Genomic DNA, 22,868 nt, shown 5'->3' on the forward strand with positions numbered 1-22,868 from the left:
TAAAGGTCTTTTCCAATGTAAATGATTCTGTGATTCTGTAAGTATTTTAGCAGGGCCTGTAAAGGAGAGATTTTTCTGTCAGGTTAGTTATGCTGCCTCCTTGTACTTCTCTGATGGATGTTTGAAAGCAGGTTTTTTTGGTAACTTGCAGTTGCAGCATAAAGAGTTTTGCTTCTCTGCATGTTTTTGATAGGGATGTATCTCTTGTAATCCTGGCTGACACAGCTACATGCCTCTGTAATACAGATCAAGTATGAACTGGGTCACTTGCTAAAGGAAAAAATCAAACCCATGTTTTATTGGTCACAGTAACATTTCTGCTCTATTGAGCATATCAGAATACTTGTCTGAAATAAGCTCTGGTTCAAATTCCTTGGAATTTGTTAAACTAAACTGCAATAAGTTCATTTATAAAGTGGATGTGAGGCTCAGGCTAGCTTAGAAAGTGACAAGTACTGTCAATTGAGAGTGCTATATCTGTCACTTTCAGGAAATGCTTAGCAAGTTAATTGCTCCAATTTAAAGTTTCTTTGTAAGGTTCATTTGCATTTGGCTTTTGGGAATGTGTTTGATCAAAAAGCAAACTATGGTGTTTGCATGTACTAACTGAACTAGTGATCTTGAGCTAAAGTAGCTGGATGCAAGTGCAGCTATGGGACTGGGTAGGAAGAAAAGCAGTGAAGCAACTGACAAGAATGATTTTATTAATAGCACATAAATTGGAGGTTTTTTCCTATCTCTGCTTCTCAGATGTTGATGCTTATGTCGTCTGATTCAGTAGAAATTGTGTAAAATAGTCTAAAATTCATTTCAGGTGAGGAAATTGTGCATACAGCCCCGGTAGCCTAAATGATCTTGAAGTTCCTGCTGATCTCTAACCACAGCTATACAACCTTCACTGTACACGTTGAAAAGGAGGGGGGAAAAGGGACGTATTTAAAATATGTAACTCTTACTTAAGATGAAGGTCACTAAAATTATTAGAATAAATTAAGTAATTAATTCAACTTTGGTCCAAACGACTGTTGAGACACAGCCAGAGCAGCAGTTTTGGCACCGTTCTCAAAGCCCTGCTGCAGCAGGGTGTGCACTCAGGAGCAGCCAGGCTCCCTCCCCATCGCCTTTCCAAACCCTGCTCAGAGCAGCACATTTAATGAAGTACTTTGCAATGTAATAATGAAGTACTAATGAAGCAGACATTTAATGAAGTACTTTGCTGCTGCCACGCTGGCACAGAAAGACAGCTTTTCCCAACTCTGCTGGCTGAACTGCTACAGTAACCGCGAGGGTGACTCGCACCGTGATGAAGTGCTGTTGATGTCTCTCCACCATGTTTCACCTCTTCAAGTCTCACCTATGTATTTGCCCCAGTGGGAAGATCCCACCAAGCTTTTCAAAGCCAACAGCACTCGCTTTGCACTTCCCATGTTCAAAGCTGACACACTACCGTTTCCTTGAAGAGAACAGCAGTGGGGATTTGGAGACTCGAGTTCTCCTCCTCACGGGCACGGTAATACCCGCGGGGCTGTCAGAACCATGTGGGTCAGAGCCACGTTTTCCCATCTGTAAGGGATCACCGCCTCGCCCGAGGACCGCGTTGCTGAGGGTCCGGCCCGCTGCCACCTTCCCGCGGCACCTCAGCTCCCGGCGCTCCCACAGCACCGCTAAGGGCCCGAAGCGTCAGCGCCGGTACCGGCCGCTGGCGGATACGGAAGCTGCCGCGTAGCCCACAACGGCCACCGGCCCCGCCCCAGCAACCCCCAACACCGCCAAGGCAGCCACGCGCGAGCGCAGGCGCAGGCGCAGCCGCCGCGGCGGTGAGGGGCGGGGCGGTGCCGAGCTGAGGGGGCGGGGTCACGAACTCTGACCTCCCGGAGCCGGAGCCGCCGGTACCGCCGCCGCCAAATAAACCGGCCGAAGAGGCCGCCGGACTCGCCAGGTGAGCGGCTGCCCCGGCAGCGGGCGCGGCCCGGCGCGGTGATGGCCGTGCACTAACGGTGCGTCTCTGCGTGGCTTCCGTCCGCCGCCTCCGCGGAGCGTGGCGCAGGGCGCCGCCTGTCCTGCCTCAGGCCTCGGCGCGTCCCGCGGGCGGCCCCGCGCCCCCCGACCTTTCACCTACAGGAACCGCTTGCGCCTCCCGCCGTGCCGCATCCGGGCGGAGCTGTCTGCCGATCGCTGCCGGCGCGGCGGTCTCCGGCCGCTCCCGCTGCCGAGAGGCAGCCGCAGGGGGAGGCGGCGGTGGGTGATGCCACCTTCATGCTGGGCTGCGGCCCCGCGCAGCCATTTTGTGAGGGGCCCACTGGCCCCTGGGGAGGCCGAGCCCGGGCGCTGCCTCGCCGCAGCTCCGCGGAGCTCCCCGGGGAGAGGAGAGGAGAGGCGAGGGCAGCCTGCCCAGGGAGGAGGTAGGGGGTGGGTTGGGGTAAGATGGGCCTGGGCGCTGGGCGGAAGCTGGGCCGCCGCGATGCTCTCTCCCTTCCCCCTTTTCCCTCCCCCGTTCTCCCTCCCAGTGGCGGCCGTGCGCGGCGTCAGGCCCCCCGGGGGCTGACCGATCTCCCGACCCCCAGCCGCTTTGTGCCTGCCGTCTCCGCCACACAGCCGGTTCGCTCCTCTCAGATACCAGTGGCGGCTGTCTTGGTTTGTTTGGGTTAAAGTAGTAAGTTCTGCATAATGCCCGGTAGTTTTTGTTGTGGCAAATGACCCTGTCGCTGATCCGTATTTTGTGTCGTTGGGTGGGGATTTACTTCTGAGTTGCTGGGCTTGTGGGTTCTTCCTTCTCTCACTGCTGCCATATATTGTCCTAGGTGTGAAAAGCGCTGCCCTGTATCACAGGATGAACTTAGGTTTGCACTTTAGGCAGGGAAGAGAGGAGGTGGCATGTGTTGTGCAAATAATCTTGAGAAACAGGGAAGAAAAACAGGCTTTCGATACTGGCTTTACTGCAAGACAAGTGCGTAGGCATGGTTCTTGAAAGCCTGAGTTGGGCATTCTTCGTATGTGAAAGCTGAAGTTACTGATGCAGCATCAGCAAGGGGGACTGGAGAAAGTGGTATAGTAGGAAGAGCTGCATCCCAGAAATGAGATGGCAGAGAATTCAAATAGTTTTCTGTAGGGCAGCTTCCTGGTTTTTGGAGTCGGCATTGTGTAAGTAAAAATAGAAGTAGTGGGGGAGGCAAAACATCACGTTACTGTGCTGGATGAGGCAGTGTTCACCTGGTGATGCTTCTGTGCTTTTTATTTTGGGTGGGTTTTTCTGTAACAGTATTTCTACCTGAAAATAATTCTGTAAATTATTGTAGCCCCCCATTAGTCCATGGTGGCCAGTTGTGACACAGGCATTTAACCCACAGCTTTCTCCTTGACTGTACAGCTTTCCTCAATGCGCTCGTTTGAGGGAAGTCTTAAGGTCTGTGAAATGTCTGACTGCTTCTATCTGTAGCTCTTTCTCCAGAGGCATTGCAGACCCTTTCTTATCACAGGACTGAGGTTCATGTGATGGTGCTCAGCTGTATGTGTACACATACATGGTAATACAAGGAACATAACTGACATCACCTGGCATGGTATACAGTCCTCAACTGCTTCTGCAGTTCATTCAGACTGCTCTACCTGCATGATTGGGCACCACTTGCTAAGTCTGTTGCATTCTGCAAACACAGATCAAGATGTTTTTTACAGAAAAGAGATAGCAGTAGATAAATTAACTCTTCCCCTCAATTCTTGTTAATACTTGTTTTTCTTACTGATTCTGTTTTCTTGTGAAGTGTTGCCTTGAAGAGAACGAATATGGTGCAAATGCAGTGGGTGTTCTGATGTCTTTAAGAATAGCCATAGCCTAGGCTACGTTGTGGGGTAGCAGAGGGAGGCTGGGTTTTGTTCTGGTTTGAGATTTTTATTTTACTTTTTTTAAAGCCTACCTTGGTTTCTCTGGTCAAGTTTTTTAGCCTCTGAAGAGAAAGCCCTGAGCAACATGGCTAACTCTGAAGCTGACTTTTCTTTGGGGGAAAAGGGCTTGGACCAGATGACCTCAGAAGTCCCTTTCAACATGAATTTATTTCATGACTGTGTTGTGTTACTGAAGCTGGAGGGGAGAGGAGCATGGAGAACCAAAGCCAAACAAAACCCCACTGATACTATGGCATGCTGTTAAATAATTCACATGCAAAATACAGTAACAGAATACTTAAAGCTAATGTGCTAGTTCAGTGAATACTGGCTTTCATCTGTAATGTGAAATCTAAATATTTACACTGGGAAGATTAGTTTGCTTGTTCCTTATGCTGATACTCAATTTTCATTTTGATTCACTGTGTGCTTATTGTATTATGCAATTAAAGATTGTGTGGCCAGTGAAATTCCTGGAGTTTCCTTACCGTTTGTGAAGGAAGGGAGTCTCCCTAAAGAAAGTAACCCATATCTAATGTCTGGGACAGGAAAAATCCTTAAAACAGCCAGCAACCCTTAAAGAAGGTAACTGAACTGTGTATAAGAAATAGGGCAGGGTCAAATCTTTAACTTGTACGCATTTTTTCTGCTAGTGGACAAAGTATGGATCTCTGCTGGCAGTGCTGCATCTAGCAGAGGGTTTGTGCCTTTCCTGCTTCAGTAGGCACCAGGGCTTAACCAGTTTCAATAGTAAGCTTTGCTAACCTGAGTGATTTTTGGTTGATGCAGGTCAGGGAGCTCTCATGTGAGTATCTGCTTTGCCAGGCCTGTGAGGGTATTAACATCTGCTCTGAGGGTGGGCACAGGGGCCAAAGGCTATGGCTGGCACAGCTATCTGCCTGTGCGTTTTTGTCAGACACAGGCTGCAGCATGCAACCCAACAGTGACCATCAGGGAAAACTGGACAAGTTATCTTCTGGTGCTGTTTCAAGTTGCTTTTGGCACTTTAAACGCATGCCTAGACATTATTGGCATAAGGTGAGCTGCTGCAAAGCAGGATTTAATCAGTATGAGAATGACTGGTAAAACTGCAAAGGTACAGTTAATGAAAATCTTACTCTTGTGTATGCAGACCTGTCCATATTCTTACCCTTCAGTCGGTAGCTTCTCATTCCAGATATTACTGTGTTAGATAGTACTCACCAAACTCTTAAAGCAACAAAGGATTTATCTTCTGAAGGATCAACTCTTCATTTCCAGTTCTCTGAGACCAGAGGGTTGCTTGTGCTTTCTGCACAAGTCCCATGTGTCTTATGATGTAGTGTGGCAGATTTTGTAAGGAAGTACGCTCTTTCCTGAAAATTGTGGTCTAGAACTGCCTTCCTATATCAGTATTTAGATTAATTTTGCTGGTTTGGCCAAGCCTTCTACGAAAGACTGTTCAAATTGGTCTGACTTAAATTACTCTTGTTCATCTTGATAGGGAGATAGGCAGGACTAAGCTAAGTATTTGACAGCCTCTGTAGAAAGTTAAACCAGAAACTTGAAAAACATAAACCACCAAAAAATGAAAGCCAAACCTTCTGCTGTTGTCATATTAGCTATAATTAATGGTTATTTAATTCCAAGTAAGTTGAGGTTGTGGTTTATAGCTTAGCAGCAAATTTGTGGTGTGAAAATGGCTCCATTTATTTTGGTAGTGTTTCCTTTGAAGTATCAGAAGGACAGTGTAAGTGTCAACATGACTAATGCTTTCACTCTTGACTGACTTAATCTGATTTATCTTTTTTTTTCCAATGTGCTTTACGAATGTGTTGATAGGAACTAAAAAACAAACCAAAAGAACCCCAAACAACCCCAGCCACACCCCTCTAACAAAATCTAATCCTGTGGAGTTGATGGGGAGGGGGGGCGAGAAACAGAAGAGGTGGATGATGATATTTTTATCTGAAACAATGTCAGCACTGATTTACTGTGCTGAAAAGATCTGTGTGAAACTTGAGGGGTTTCTTTTGAAGGCAGTTTCTGTGGATGTGAATGTATGCAAGTAGTACTGCTGAATATGTTTGCGTGTCCTTTCCATAGTGTACCTTCATGTATCAGCTGTCTCATCTATGGCTGTAATTCAGTGAATACCCCAAGCAGTCATCTCACACCATGACTATGGGAAGTTTGATGTTATGCATAAGCTGTTGTAACAGTACAGGCTTTTTCCAAAAGAAATAGTTTTATTTCTGCTACTACTTGCTTTTTTGTGTGTGTTGCATGTAGCAATTAGATACAGAGTATATAAATTCAGAAGATGAGCTTACCTTACAGTTTTATAACTGTGAGGTGAAATACAGAGAGGGACAAAGCTGTCAGGCAGAATTGGGACTGCCTCTTTGTGAAATGTTGTAGCTATACTATAGTAGATTTAATGCCTCAGTGTGTTCAGAAAGAAGGATTTGTACTTGCTATGCTGTGTTAATGTAATCTTTGTGTGCCAGGTAGGAGAAAAAACCTGGCTTCAGACAGATGAACTTCTTGGTTTGGATCATTGTGCAGCTTCAGCTCTGGTGTAGGGAACCAGTTTTGTCTTATTTCTTCCTGTATCAATGCAGGATTTTGCAAGCTTCAGGTGCAGATGCAGGCTATGGCTGGCATGACAGCAGCTTGACCTGATTAAATGGCTCTCTTCTTATCTAACTCTGGCCTGTAGCCAGTGTTCATGTGAGTGGACTCAGTTTGCAGAAAGCCCCCCTTGCCTTTCTTCCTCCCTCCTTTTCATAGAATCATAGAATAGTTAGGGTTGGAAAGGACATTAAGATCATCTAGTTCCAACCCCCCTGCCATAGGCAGGGACACCCCACACCAAACCATGCCACCCAAGGCCCCATCCAACCTGGCCTTGAACACCGCCAAGGATGGAGCATTCACAACCTCCCTGGGCAACCCATTCCAGTGCCTCACCACCCTCTCAGTAAAGAATTTCTTCCTTATAGCCAATCTAAACTTCCCCTGTTTAAGTTTGAACCCATTACCCCTTGTCCTGTCACTACAGTCCCTAATGAAGAGTACATCCCCAGCATCCTTGTAGGCCCCTTTCAGATACTGGAAGACTGCTATGAGGTCTCCATGCAGCCTTCTCTTCTCCAGGCTGAACAGCCCCAACTTTCTCAACCTGTCATCATACGAGAGGTGCTCCAGCCCCCTGATCATCCTTGTGGCCTTATTCCTATGCTTTCTATTCCAGCTTACTTTTACATTCACAGAATCATAGAATGGTTTGGGTTCGAAAGGCCACTAGATACCATCTGGTTCCAGCCTCCCTGCCATGGGCAGGGACACCTTCCCCTGGACCAGGTTGCTCAGGGCCCTGTCCGCCCTGGCCTTGAACGCTGCCAGGGATGGGAAAGAAGGAGAAAAAGTGACTGCTGCTGCTGAACCTAGGACAGGCAGCCACGGCTTCTCTGGGTGGCCTGTGCCCGTGCCTCAGCACCCTCGTAGTGATCTAAATCTCCCCTCTGTTGCTTTGTGCCATTCGCCCTTGTCTTGTCACCACATTCCCCTGTAAAAAGTCCTTCACGCCATTGCTCTTCATTACCTCTTTACCACAGATCAATAACAGTATTATCAGCAACAAAACCTGCCACCAAAGAAACCTCCAAATCCTGCACCAGCTACAGCAGCATCAAACAGCAGGCTATCCTCTAAATCATATCACAGATGCCTCTGCATCTGTGTTTCTACCATGCAGCCCCAAACCTGAAAGAAACTGCCATCACACAGTGGTATCACTGGCTGCTACCATAATATAGATTCATTAGTGGCAAATACCAGTATTCTGCTTAAGCCTGACTTTAAAATAAAAACTATGTCATTGAATTTTAATTTAATTTGGACCCATTAGAGAAAGAAACCTTAAAATCCAGAAAATTTAATTCCAGTTTTGTACATCCACAAAATCCGAGTGTTAGGCATAATGTTAAAAAGCTTCACTACCAAGCAATATGCAAAACTTCCCTAAAAATCCTTCTAGTGAATGTTCAAGTCTGGGGTTTTTTTCTTATCCTAACACAGTTTGAGATAATTCAGTCTTCATCTGTTAAAATTTTGTGTGGATTACCAAAGTGTAATTGGCACTTAAATACCATGTTGCTACAGCCTTGAGTCGAACAGATATGCAAAAGGGGCAGCAGGAATGTGCGATAAAGCACATTTTGGAATGGAAACTAATGCTTTCTTTAGCATTATCTAACTAAAGATACTTAGCTTTCTTTATCTCAGAGGGCATCTTGGATTCAAATTAATGGACTGTCAGCAGCTGCTTATAAAATTAGGTTCTAAAAGGACAGTGCAAAACTAAAACTAATTCCTTGTAAGCAGCTGTGAGGAATTCTTTACAGCTCTTGTGCTGCATGGAAGTGGAAGAAGGTCTGATTTTTGTCCTATAAATGTTTACCTGTTCTACCAGGTTTGTCAGTATATTGTATTTTGGATTAAAAGAACTTTGCCCAGAAAGCCAACTGTATTCTGGGCTGCGTCAAAAGGAGCGTGACCAGCAGGTCGAAGGAGGTGATCCTGACCCTCTACTCTGCTCTTGTGAGACCTCACTTGGAGTATTGTGTGCAGTTGTGGTGTCCTCAACATAAAAAGGACATGGAACTGTTGGAACAAGTCCAGAGGAGGGCCATGAGGATGATCAGGGAACTGGAGCACCTCCCATATGAAGACAGGCTGAGAAAGTTGGGGCTGTTCAGCCTGGAGAAGAGAAGCTACAGGGAGACCTCATAGCAGCCTTCCAGTATCTGAAAGGGGCCTACAAAGATGCTGGGGAGGGACTCTTCACCAGGGACTGTAGTGACAGGACAAGGGGTAATGGGTTCAAACTTAAACAGGGGAAGTTTAGATTGGCTATAAGGAAGAAATTCTTTACTGAGAGGGTGGTGAGGCACTGGAATGGGTTGCCCAGGGAGGTTGTGAATGCTCCATCCTTGGCGGTGTTCAAGGCCAGGTTGGATGGGGCCTTGGGTGGCATGGTTTGGTGTGGGGTGTCCCTGCCTATGGCAGGGGGGTTGGAACTAGATGATCTTAATGTCCTTTCCAACCCTAACTATTCTATGAGTATCAACAGTCTTGGGCCCCCTTGCCCTCTAGGGCCGTATCTCATGGAACCTTACTAAGCAGGTTTCTGAAGAGGCCAAAGTCTGCTCTCTTGAAATCCAGGGCAGTGAGCTTGCTGCACGCTCTTCTCACTGTCCTGAAGATCTTGAATTCGACCATCTCGTGGTCACTGCAACCAAGGCAGCCCTGGAGCGTCACATTTCCAACCAGCCCTTCCCTGTTGGTGAGCAAGAGGTCAAGAATGGCACCTCTCCTTGTTGGCTCCTGTATTACTTGCAGAAGGAAGTTGTTTTCCACACAATTGAGGAACCTCCTGGATTGCTTGTGCCAGGCTGTACCGTCACTCCAACAGATGTCAGGGTGGTTGAAGTCTCCCATGAGCACAAGGGCCTGCGAGCATGAGGCTGTTCCTATCTGTCTGTAGAGCACTTCATCCACAGATTCCTCTTGATCAGGTGGTCTGTAACAGATCCCCATAGTAATGTCCCCCATCGCTGCTCTCCCTTTAACCCTGACCCACAAACTGTTTGTTGACTGCTCACCAGTCCCTCCTTTCCCCTGTCCTTTGTGGGGCTGGTGAGCCGAATCAGCTCTGTAACTGTTCAGGCAGGTTCTAGAGATTGCATGATAAAGCAGCAGGAGCCCAGAGCTAGAAGGGAAGGGGCCCCTTAGTGGCAAGAATGACTTGGCAGTCTCCTCAAAGCGTATCCTAACAATCCTGTTTTCTCAATTCTCCTCCCACTGTAGCACTTGTTTACATAAAAAAGCAGTGAGAGTAATGATTCTAAATTAATTGTACAGGCATGCTTGCAAATGCATTTATTCCTCTATTGCCGTGTGTCTTTTAATTATTCCCTTATGCTTTTACAAGCATCTCATCTTCCCTTGCTTGCCTGCAGGTTTAGCCAATTCTGTTTTCTGTTACTATCTCTTACATATGTAGTCTCTAAATCTTGATGTCATGCAAATTTAGTAAACAGTATCTAACTGGGTGTCAAGAGTCACATAAATATTCCTTAGTTCATTGATAAGGAGAATGTTAGTCCTTTAAGTTTGCCAACTGTTCTACCATCTTGAGCAATATGGCTTATAGAGTGATAATCCAGGAATAGCTCATCTCGTTTGCTGTGTTCATTGAGCTTTTCTTTTATGAAGCATTAAGCAAAGTAGTGTCATTGTTTCACAGATGTGTTTGGATTCCTTGGCTTAATTTATTATCTGTAAAGCATTGCAGAATACTGTTGTGAAGTAGAAAGGAATGCTAGTGCTTAGAACAAGTAACAAAGCCAGCTAGCTCTGGCACTTTTAGTCCTAGATGTATTGTTAAATGCTTTGTATTTTATGTGTAGGTATTTATTAAACAAGTTTGGCACAGGTTATGCTGAATTCTTAATTAGTATATGATGAGTTTGAGAATGGAAGTGAGGACTAGTTTCCATTTTAAGGGACAGAGCAGCTGTAAGCCCAGTGTGATGACCTGAGCTAAAATAGTGAATTCTTAATTAATTTTTGGAGATCAGTTGAAATAGTTTTCTACGGAAGTGGTATGAGCATAGAGATTAAGAAAGTTTCTTCTAAGAAGGAATACTTTTAGAGTTTCATTATATTAACCTTTTGAGCTTTCCTAAAAAGTCATGGTGATCTGTATTTATCTTCCCTGTGATAGAAGAACAGAAAGTGGACAGTAATTCCTGCAGTCATAACTAGTTAACGAGCCTGTACCTCCGAAGTGTCTGAAGTTCTTACATAACTTTTAGTTTAAATGTGAATCTGACCTTCTATGGGAAAGACCCCTTTATTAACACACTTCCTGTGTATATATATGTAGTCATCAGAATCATTATGCATTCCATAGTGTCAAGCTGGTTTGACAGTGCCGACAGGGTAAGTTACTACTCAAACTTTACAAGCATTGTTTTCACACCAGTAAAACTACACTGGCCAGGGTTGTGACATGTTTTGAAAAAAGTAAGTAAATTGAACATCTGAACATCTGGGATCAACATGATTTTCTCATCTTATATCTTCTTACCAATGTGGTTTCTTACTCATTTAAAGGGTGCTAAATCAGAATCAAGGTACTTAATAGTGAGGCAGCTATAACAAAAGTGCAATATAATAGAACAAAAGATGTTTCACTTCCATCAAGTGTAAAGTCCAAGCATAAAGAAATATTCTTCCTGCTGCTGCTTTTAAAGTCCTTAGTTTACACTGGTGTAACATTTTGAAATACTATTAGTAAGTACTTCCTACTGGGTTAATTAAAGTTATATAACTTCTGTCTCTGGAGAAGGATTTTGAGTTAAACATTGACGTCTTTTGGGTATAACTGTACTAGTGGAGAGGTTATTGCTGACCATCAAATCTGCTGGCTGTTCTCGTGGGAATGTTTCCTTAACCCATTTCAGTTGAAGTTAACCAAAATCAATTTAAAAAGTAAGTCTTTCCTAAGTTATTTTGACTAAAGCATTGGAGAGACTCTGGCCCATAAAAACTGAGGAAGGAGTAAAGAAGATGGTTGAATGAGTGCAAGCTAATGAAAGTTTTCTGCTCATGTGGTGGCTTGTGGAGTGTATCTAAAGTAGCGATGGAAAACCACTGGCAATGATGCCAGGCTCAGCACCAACAGTGAGCTAACACTGATGGTAGTGATGTATTGAAAAAGAATTCTGACTTGCATTTCACTATGGAGTTTGCTAACTCATTTACTATGGACATAAAATAATGATATTTACATACAGAGATTCTTGTTACATTTCATTTGAGTCTCAAGATTGAAGAGAGATACAATAAATGCAATATTTGGAAACAACTTAGTGCTGCTGTGTTTATTGGTAGAAGCCCCTCTTGGAGTAGTAGTACAGCTGTAATATTATTACAGTTCTTTTAATTGTGGGATGTTATAAATAAGATCCTGAAAGTATGTGCAGTTTTTCCATGTTGTGTTCTCTGGTCCCTTTTAGAATTCCGGCCCTTGTCCTTTCATTATTTTAGATAACTTTAGGAAGGAAATAAAAATGTGATTAGCAGTAACTAGTGCCTGGATAAAGTTTAGTTTACCTTTATTTGTCTCATTCCCTTTGAAAGAGGAACAAAGCATTCTCAAGCAAGAAAACATCAATTATTTGACTCAGTCTATCTCTTTCCTGCACTAGCAATAAAAAAAAACATTTCTTGTATGTTGTCTCATGTGTGCTTTGAAGATGTGTGTCATGGTTTGGACACGTATGGAGAAAAGAAGCATATCTGAAGTTGGGAAGATTCACATTGGATGAGAACACCTTGAGGGCTACTTCCAGTTGCTGAAGATCAAAACGCAGACCATGACAATAGTTAATTTAAATCTTTTTTCTTTACTAGGAAATGAAGGTGTTTAATGAATATTTCCCCATTTCAGGGATATCATATATCATAGGATATATTCATCATTTCACGTGAAAATGCAGCTTTGGGGAATGTTGACTGGAATAACTTGGAAGAAGATGCTTTAAAGTACATGAATAATGTGCTAAATTTGTAAGTTTCTGTAACAGAAGGAGAAAAGGCTGTTTTTTTCCACTTAATTCTTTGCAGGGATCTCTAAAGAGTGATTAAGCATACCCATACCTGATGTAAAAGCAGACATAGATAAGTAAGCAAAAGGTGAACTACAAAACTTTCTACATCTGTCCCAAAGTTAGCTTAGAATGACTCCATAGTGAGCTGCATCCAGCAGCTGGATGGGCTGAAAACAAAGGATTTGGTTTTGTGGTGCAGCTGAACTGAATTACCAGCTCCCACCAACAACAATGAATGGGGAGGTTTGCCTCCTCCTTAATCTTCATTTTTTTCCCCTCCCTCCTTTGAGTTACAACAACATGTTCTCCCTTTTGTTTGCAATGGAATGAATCTGACCGCCAAGTAAATTATTTCATTGTGCTTACCTAGCAGATGCTTAGTGCATTTCTGCTTGGTTAGTTTTTCCTGTCGTTTTAGCGAGTTGAATTATCCTAGTGTGTGGTCACCACCACCACTGCAGCTTGGTCAGGGTGAGCAGGACCTCGTCTCAACCAGGGGTGAGCTGTAATTCTGTTCAAACTGCCTTTGAAACTATGCCCTGACATTGCAAGTAAGAAATAGGTTTCTGCCAGTTCAGTTTCTTGAACTGACTCCTCAGGGCATTATGTGTATGCCAATGCCAGCACAAGAAGAGATTAAATAATAAAGCAGAGATGGGGAACAGGATAGGAACACCTGGCTTAGCCATTTTGGTAGCTGAGCTGCAGCATGAAGTGTTGCCTGAAAGTTTATCATTGAAACATTGGAGTTGGTGAGTCATTTCACTATTACACATGCTCTTCAGAGCAAAGTTACGTAATTTATTGGAGGTGATTTAAGTGAAGGCATCTCAGTGCACAGTACCACTGTTACAAATACTGGATTTGTCAGTGCCCTTGTGTTAGGGATTGCTTACATTAAAGCAACAACACACAAAAGAACCTACTACTGAATGTTCACGCAGCTTGAAGTTGCAAGTGTCAAAATGTAAAAATGGCATGTAATTACTCTTTAAATTCTTGTCAATAGTACTCCTTAATTTTGCATTATTGAAAAAAACCCAAAACCATAAGGGAATAATCCTGTAACATATGTCACTTTTTTTATTGTATGTAATTACAAGTTACAATGTACTGGTTAAAGGATGTGTTTGCAACGCATGAAGTTGTACACCAGCGTGAGCCATCATAGCCTCATTAGGCCATGTCAGGTAAATGAGGAAGAAACCCGATTTTCATTAAAATGCTTTTGTTTTAGGATGTAGTCATGGGTATTTGTTTTTTGTTTTGGGCTCTTTTTTATGTCCATGGAAATTACATCCCCATACCAACGTTAAGATTTCACTTTAGTAGTGCTGATAAAGAATCAAGGACATCAGTGTAACTCCTGACAGTCAGCACTCTTGTCTGTCATCCTGCCTATAATGTACAGATAGATGGTCAAGGTGCTTTTGAGCCGGTTGCTAAGCATTACTGTTTACTACATGGTGTTTTAATGCGAACATTAAAGCAAACTTTAGAATAATGTCCCGCTGTCTGGTGATTCAGCAACCAGTTCAGAAGTAGCTCATCCACATGTACACTTGGAGTAAGAAGATGGGATGGAGGATTAATTCAATATGGCATTCCAAGCTATGCTGCCTCTGCTTATAAGCACTGTTAAAGTCCAGTGAGTGTTTCAGTCTGGTTGTCTGTTTCTGAGAATTTGAATCAGTGCATTACTCACTAGCAAAAGCCATGGTGGGACTGACTGCTAAGGAGTTTTAATTTGCTAGTTGTTCTTGTGTACACAAAGGAATTTCACCTGTTGAAGTGAAACTAGCATAAGATCATAGGCTCATAATCGGTATTATAGATTAGGACTGATGTACAGCCGTCTTAGGAAGTCACTGTGTTTAAAAAACAAAACCAACGCAAACAAACCAACCAACCCAGGGGATATATTGGCATTTATCCATTTTAAACAGCCTTAGTTTTGTTTACAGGCTTATTTCACTACAGAAGTTTGAAAACACATCATCAAAACAGGGAATCTCTTCTAGAGAGCCTCTTCCACTGCTCTTGAAAGTAAAGCAGAGTATACTTGCTCCTAAGAGCAAGAATACAGGATGCCTATAGTGAATTCTGGATTTGGGAGAGCTGAGTATCTTCATTATTTTTATTAGCACTGTTTGATAACACTGAATTAATAATGTGAAAATACCAGCTCTGTCTCATAGTTATCCTTCTTGCTCACAGAATCACAGAATCCCAAGGGTTGGAAGGGACCTCAAAAGATCTAGTCCAACTCCCCTGCAAGAGCAGGGTAACGTAGAGTACATCACACAGGAACTTGTCTAGCCAGGCCTTGAATATCTCCAACGCAGGAGACTCCACAACCCCCCTGGGCAACCTGTTCCAGTGCTCTTGTTAAAGACAGGTGTTAACATCAATACAGAATTCTGCCATAACCAGTACAAATTCTGCCATGGTCTTGGTAAGCATTTGGCAGTATGGCAAAGAACACAGAGTGCAACATTGCAAAGATGCGGTACTGTTAATACTATATTGGGACTTGAAAAGGTCAACCAGTATCTGTTAACTGGAGGGCTAACTACGAAGAGGTTAAAAAGTCTGTGCTGGAAACTATTTTTACCAGAGAATACAAAGTTTAGCTATAAATAAGCTTAAGTGTGAGGCTTTTGTAACGGCGCTGCTTGCATAGAATCATAGAATAGTTAGGGTTGGAAAAGACCTTAAGATCATCTCGTTCCAACCCCTCTGCCATGGGCAGGGACACCCCACACTAAACCATGTCACCCGAGGCCTCATCCAACCTGGCCTTGAACACCGCCAAGGATGAAGCATTCACAACCTCCCTGGGCAACCCATTCCAGTGCCTCACCACCCTCTCAGTAAAGAATTTTTTCCTTATATCCAATCTAAACTTCCCCTGTTTAAGTTTGAACCCGTTACCCCTTGTCCTGTCACTACAGTCCCTGGTGAATAGTCCCTCCCCAGCATCTTTGTAGGCCCCTTTCAGATACTGGAAGGCTGCTATGAGGTCTCCATGCAGCCTTCTGTTCTCCAGGCTGAACAGCCCCAACTTTCCCAGCCTCTCTTCATACGGGAGGTGCTCCAGTCCCCTGATCATCCTCGTGGCCCTCCTCTGGACTTGTTCCAACAGTTCCATGTCCTTTTTATGTTGAGGACACCAGAACTGCACACAATACTCCAAGTGAGGTCTCACAAGAGCAGAGTAGAGGGTCAGGATCACCTGCTTCGACCTGCTGGTCACGCTCCTTTTGACACAGCCCAGAATACAGTTGGCTTTCTGGGCTGCCAGTGCACACTGAAGCCGGCTCATGTTCATTTTTTCATCGACCAACACCCCCAAGTCCTTCTCTGCAGAGCTGCTCTGAATCTCTTCTCTGCTCAATCTGTAGCTGTGCCTGCGATTGCCCCGACCCAGGTGTAGGACCTTGCACTTGGCATGGTTAAACTTCATAAGGTTGGCATCAGCCCACCTCACAAGCATGTTGAGGTCCCTCTGGATGGCATCCCTTCCCTCCGGCGTAACCACTGAACCACACAGCTTGGTGTCATTGGCAAACTTGCTGAGGGCGCACTCAATCCCACTGTCCATGTCACCGACAAAGATGTTGAACAAGACCGGTCCCAACACCGATCCCTGAGGGACACCAGTCGTTACCGGTCTCCAGCTGGACATCGAGCCATTGACCACAACTCTTTGCGTGCAGCCATCCAGCCAGTTCTTTATCCACTGAGTGGTCCACCCATCAAATTGATGTCTCTCCAATTTAGAGACAAGGATGTCGTGTGGGACAGTGTCAAAGGCTTTGCACAAGTCCAGGTAGATGACGTCAACTGCTCTGCCCCTGTCCATCAGTTTCGTAGCCCCATCACAGAAGGCCACCAAATTGGTCAGGTAGGATTTCCCCTTAGTGAAGCCATGCTGGCTGTCACCAACCACCTCCTTGTTTTTCATGTGCCTTAGCATGTCTTCCAGGAGAATCTGCTCCAAGATTTTGCCAGGCACAGAGGTGAGACTGACTGGTCTGTAATTCTCCGGGTCATCCATTTTCCCCTTCTCGAAAATGGGGGTTATATTTCCCTTCTTCCAGTTGTTGGGAACTTCACCTGACTGCCATGATTTTTCAAATATGATGGCCAGTGGCTTAGCAACTTCATTCGCCAGCTCCTTCAGGACCCACGGATGGATTCCGTCAGGTCCCATAGACTTGTGTACATTTAGGTTTTTAAGATGGTCTCGAACCAGATCCTCTCCTACAGTGGGCCTAGGGTCCTCATTCTCACAGTTCCTGCGTTCGCCTTCCAAGACTTGGGTGGTGCAGTCAGAGACTTTGCCAGTGAAGACCAAGGCAAAGAAGTCATTAAGAACCTCAGCCTTCTCCAAATCCTGGGTAGCCAGGTCTCCCCATATCTTCCGAAGGGGGCCTACGTTGTCCCTAATCTGTCTTTTACTGGCTACGTACCTATAGAATCCCTTCCTATTATCCTTAACATCTCTAGCCAAGTTCAATTCTAACTGGGCCTTAGCCTTCCTCACCTGGTCCCTAGCTTCCCAGACAGCATCCCTGTATTCTTCCCAGGCCGCCTGTCCCTGCTTCCACCTTCTATAAGCCTCTTTTTTCCTTTGAATTTTCCTGAGCAGCTCCTTATCCATCCAAGGAGGTCTCCTGGCCCTCCTGCTGCACTTCCTTCTAGTTGGGATGCAACACTCCTGAGCTTGGAGCAGGTGATCCTTGAATAACAACCAACAGTCTTGGGCCTCCCTGCCCTCTAGGGCTATATCCCATGGAACCTTACTAAGCAGGCCCCTGAAGAGGCCAAAGTCTGCTCTCTTGAAATCCAGGGCAGTGAGCTTGCTGCACGCTCTTCTCACTGTCCCGAGGATCTCGAATTCGACCATCTCGTGGTCGCTGCAACCAAGGCAGCCCTGGAGTGTCACATTTCCAACCAGCCCTTCCCTGTTGGTGAGCACGAGGTCAAGCATGGCACCTCTCCTTGTTGGCTCCTCTATTACTTGCAGAAGGAAGTTGTCTTCCACACAATTTCATCACATTGTTTTCAAAAGTAGCTTTGACTGTTAAGGTTCTCACAATTAGAATATGATACCATGCCGAGAAATTGGGGGTGAGGCAAGAAGATAGAACCCCATGAATCTAATTGTATAGTACTCTTAGCTTGTGGACCAGAGGTATGTTCTAGGCCACTTTATCATCATGAGTATTTTCTGGTTTGTCCTGTGGCTCTATCTTTTTTTTTTTTTAACTCATCCTCTGTTTCTTGTTTCTTCACCAGGTTCATCGGTAAGATCCAAAGTAAGTGTTTCTAAGCTCCAGGGCTCATCTCACAACAATTTGTAGAGCTGTTGGGAAGTATAGGAAACTTCATATGGCTTAAGACGATGTAAATTTCTGCTGCTGTAGAAAGGCATGCTCTACAGTTCCCCTCCATCACTGATACAGCAGTAGTGTTTGCATGGTAATATAGCACGTGCAAGTTATTCCTTGGGCTGAGAACTAACATGAACAAAAAGAAAACTGCTGTTGTCTGTGAAGTTACAGATGTATCCATACTGGCAGCAGACAGAGAAATTGGAAACTCAGGCTGAGAAATAGGTTTTTGTCACCCTTTTGGTGGCAGAATTGTATTGAATATGGTAGTAATGAGTCTCTAACATTAAAAAGAAAAGACCTTTCTTTACTATTAAGTCTGTGGTCAGAGTACTTGTGGAGGAGGCTTGGAGAAATTAGACCACTCTATCTGTCACTTACTGAGTTTGTGGCAAAAATATTAAAGTGTTGACATGCTAATTTAAAGTAATGGTGTGACAGAGAGCATTAAAGAGAATAATTATAATTTTGCAGTGCCACAGGTATGATAGGGAAGAATTTTTTTTTATTCTTCATGTCTGTGTCAATTTCTGTAAAAGTTGTTTTCCAGATTTTGCCTCCTGTACAAGTTCAGTATTTGTCTGCAAGCTTTTACTAGATGAACAATAAATTAAGCTTTTCTTTTCACTGTACTGTATTGTTCATTTCCATGTGCTGCTGAGTTGGTGCAACACAGCTATAGCAGGAATAATTAGTATTCAGTGTTCTTGTTGGAATATGCTAATTCTGCAGGCTGAAACACTAGGAGGTTTAGAAAAGCCTAAAATAAAGTAGCCATATACTCTGTTGGTAAATATGACTAAAATTGAGAAGGTCATAATCGTACTTTGTTATGGGAAGGATTGTAGACCTGGCTTTTCTGATGGGAAAATGATATTGATGCAGTCTAGTTTCTTTCAAGAAAACAGTGTAGAAAATGCTAGACACAGTGATTGCAGAGTAGATGTTACTGCTGCCTCAATATGCTGACTTAGGGGAACATGTATTCTCCGTAAAATTGGTTTAGACTGCTCAAGGCAAGCTTTCTTGTGCATAGGTCTTTAAACTAGACTGTGAATCATAGAATCACAGAATAGTTAAGGGTTGAAAAGGACCTTAAGATCATCTAGTTCCAACCCCCCTGCCATGGGCAGAAGTAAAACTTTAAGATTAGCTAATAGTTTATTGTGTCTGAAAATACCTGCACAGTAGAGTTACATGGAGGCAGTCAAAAGATTTGACTTTGAAGTCAGACTACTTTCAAAATATTGGGTATTTTTTGTAATTGCAAGCAACTCTTGTTCTTCCTGTAGCTGAGAAAACAGTACATTTTTGGGTTGTACAATATTCCAAGTGGGAAGGGACATCAGAAGGTCTCTAGTCCAAAGCCCTACTCAAACCAGGATCAGTTCCGAGATCAGACTAGAATTTCTGCATTTTACTCTCGAGTTTTTGCAGCTTATCATCATGTGCACAATATTTCTGGTACATCAGATTGTCTCAGAGCACTGAAATAACTCTGCAAAAAGTTTATCTGTCTTACCCAAAAGTAAATGTGTCTTACTAAATAGTTTTCTAATTTGCTTTTAAGATATTAATTTTTTTTTAGTGAAGTAGTACTGATTTCTGGCACTGTGTGTGTAAACAATGCAATATTTTGTTGCTAGTGCTTTATTTAAATGAAGAAAAAGCCTGATAAAATACATCGTCTGTCTTGAAAATTTAGGTGTTCTTTAGATAGTGATTGTGCTGCAGGTCACTGCATGCAGAAGTGGGTTAATGCTTTTCAGCATAAGCTTCAGTCTCCTATGTGCTATGTGTATGCTTTTCATCTTTTGTCTTAACTAACAATGCATCATGCTGGTGGGTGATTAAGAATGATCGGCAGTGCAGTATTTGTATAGTCTTCCCTTCTACACATCAGTCAGGGTTTGATATACTGCTATGCACACTTCCAAGGCATCCAGTTCTTGTCCTGGTCAAGAGAGAGATCTCTTTCTAATTGTAAGAGCAGGACGAGCTTCAAAATGAGTTAACATTTAAGAGATACTTCTTAAGTAGATACTTCCTAGGAACACTAGCAAAGTTAAGAGTGAAAACCAACTAGCTATACATACAGGTTTTCTACATATATAACTACTTTAATTAACATTCTGACTTTTTGTATGCTTGCACAGAACCATTTTTCCTTAATAAATAAATAAACATTTAACCCCATGTAAAAACTCCTTTATACAGACACCATTTATTCTTAAGTTAATACAGGAATATATGTATTGGTATTAAACATCTTTATAATGTTGTCTGCAATGAAGAGGCAACTACATTGTATGTTTGAAACAAAGCACATTTACTACATAAATCCTTTCATGTAAGAGTGTGTTGGTTTTGTTCATATAAGAAGTAGGTATTACACTGTTTTTAATACCGCTTTTGTCAGGAAAATTCAGTGCTTATGGTGCTTCATAATTTGTATATGTTCCTTTTAAGTACTGCCTAGTGAGTATTTGTAAATCCATACCCAAACAAACAAGGCATACAGCTGAGTACTTTATACCGCATTGATGTAGTAGTGTCTGTTAAATCTTGCAAAATTCTTCTTAATGCTGTAACTACAGTGTTGATACCAGAACAGCTTCTTTTTTTAAACATGATATTTTCTACCTTCCAAGTTGTGCTTCATATTAATTACAAAATTGACCTTCAAGCACTCCAGTTGCTACTAAAAAATCAGTATGAGTTCAGGAGTTAGATTTACCCCCTTGATTTGCATTAACAAAACTGATTTTGTTCTCATTTCTAAGATGTTAATTATGTACCTGCTGATGTCATGGTCAGAAATACACTTCTGTTCTCAGGGAGTTTATTAGATTGTTGCTAAAGCAGAGAAGGAAAAATAGGAAGTCTCTATGTCAGCTGAGTAAAAAGATACAGTTTAAAGATAGCAAATACATTATTACTTCTGTAGTATAATCAAACTTTAAATTCCACAGGGATGTCATTTTCAGATAAATATGAACATGCTTTACTAATGTGAACTATATTTTCCCTAAGATATTTTTACTTTTGAGGCTATAGATGTTAAGCATCTTATTTCCTTTCTTTGACAGGAAATTCTGGTGATCAAAGATCATGGCAACCATAGAGGAACTGGCCCATCGAATTATTGAACCGCAGATGGGAGAGGTACATAAATTTTTAAGTCCTGTTTGAGACACTGAATGATAAAATGTACAGACTACTAAAAGTAGTTATATATGTAGAAAAATGTGATATGTAAAAGCCAGAATCACAAGAGAAAATAATTTTTAGTACACCCAAAGCTTCCAGACTCTCTACCAAGGAAGACTGAAAAAACCCTATTATGTCCAGTTATTAAAGTTATGCTGCAAATTCTTTTTTGCCAAAGTTTGCCTGACAGAAATGGAGCTAAGGAAAATCTGGCAGTGTTTCCAGGAAGTGAGTGAATAGCTCTTCAGCTCTGCTTTTAGGGCCTCTGGTTGCGTAATTGCTTTGCTCACTTTCAATTGCAAAATCCACAGTCAAGAGAGTTGTCAGTACCTAGCTTTTACTTTCCAATTAAGCAATTGCTTCAGTTGTCATTTTTGTTTTCACTAGTAAAGGTTTGCCGTGCTCTTCACTGTATTTGTTGTTATAAGTCAAAACCAAGATTGAACTGTTGTTTCTGCTAACTTCTGGTTTTCATTTTCTGTAGTCTGTATGCTACAGCCAGAGAACTTTGAGATGCACAAATAGTTTGGGAGTGTAGATAGGAGTATACATACTTATCTAGAAGGTTTCATCATAGCATAGCCTATTTAAAATTAGCACTGCTTTAAATTAGATAAAAGCAGTGACATTTTTTTCTTTTAGCTTGAAATATCTCCCATTGGTTTCTTGTCTAGACATAGTCTTACTCCTTAAGTAATTTTAGTTCTTCTTAGGCTTGATTTCAAATAGCAAGGTGTGGAGGGGGAAGTATGGTTAATTCTGTTCTGTATGAATTCTTACAGATTTTATTGTTGTAGCATCTTGCCATGGTTTAAACCCAGCTGGCAACCCAGAACCACTTAGCTGCTCGCTCACTCCCCCGCCTTCCTCCTCCCGCTCCTGGAGGGATGGGGAGGAGAATCGAAAGAATGTAACTCCCATGGGTTGAGATAAGAGCAGTCCGGTAACTAAGGTATAACACAAACCACTACTGCTACCACCAATAATAGTAATGATAAGGGAAATAACAAGGGGAGAGAATACAACCGCTCACCACCTGCCGACTGATACCCAGCCCAACCCAAGCAGCAATCTAACCCGTCTGGGTACTATCAGCAAGTTTGCTGATGACACTAAGCTGGGAGGAGTGGTTGACATGCCAGAAGGCTGTGCTGCCATCCCGCGAGACCTGGACAGGCTGGAGAGTTGGGCAGGGAATAACTTGATGAAATATAACAAGGGAAAGTGTAGAGTCCTGCATCTGGGCAGGAACAACCCCAGGTTCCAGTATAGGTTGGGGAGCGACCTGTTAGAGAGCAGTGTAGGGAAGAGGGACCTGGGGGTCCTAGTGGATGGCAGGATGACCATGAGCCAACACTGTGCCCTTGTGGCCAAGAAGGCCAATGGCATCCTGGGGTGTATTAGAAGGGGGGTGGTCAGTAGGTCGAGAGAGGTCCTCCTTCCCCTCTACTCTGCCCTGGTGAGACCACATCTGGAATATTGTGTCCAGTTCTGGGCCCCTCAGTTCAAGAAGGACAGGGACCTGCTGGAGAGAGTCCAGCGTAGGGCAACTAAGATGATTAAGGGAGTGGAACATCTCCCTTATGAGGAAAGGCTGAGAGAGCTGGGTCTATAGTTTGGAGAAGAGGAGACTGAGGGGTGACCTTATTAGTGTATATAAATATATAAAGGGGGAGTGTCACGAGGATGGAGCCAGGCTCTTCTCAGTGGCAAA

At 43.3% G+C, this 22,868-nt stretch overlaps 1 protein-coding gene across 6 annotated transcripts in view; it reads left to right on the forward strand.

Annotated features, from left to right (window-relative positions):
• The first annotated feature begins 1,857 nt into the window (after nt 1-1,857).
• The window catches only part of NR2C1 (nuclear receptor subfamily 2 group C member 1), a 56,835-nt gene continuing 35,824 nt past the window's right edge, over nt 1,858-22,868 (forward strand). For 4 of the 6 annotated variants that reach the window (XM_080637950.1, XM_080637945.1, XM_080637948.1 and 1 more), the window contains exons 1-2: nt 1,880-1,997; nt 21,034-21,109. In XM_080637950.1, coding sequence (XP_080494076.1) covers nt 21,056-21,109 — 54 coding nt within the window. In that variant the 5' untranslated portion in view covers nt 1,880-1,997; nt 21,034-21,055. Of the gene's footprint in view, nt 1,998-21,033; nt 21,110-22,868 lie in introns of all 6 variants that reach the window. The other 2 variants (XM_080637946.1, XM_080637947.1) reach the window with 2 other exon arrangements.

This window comes from Psittacula echo, assembly GCF_963264785.1.
Source record: "Psittacula echo genome assembly, chromosome: 1".
Lineage (NCBI taxonomy): Eukaryota > Metazoa > Chordata > Aves > Psittaciformes > Psittacidae > Psittacula > Psittacula echo.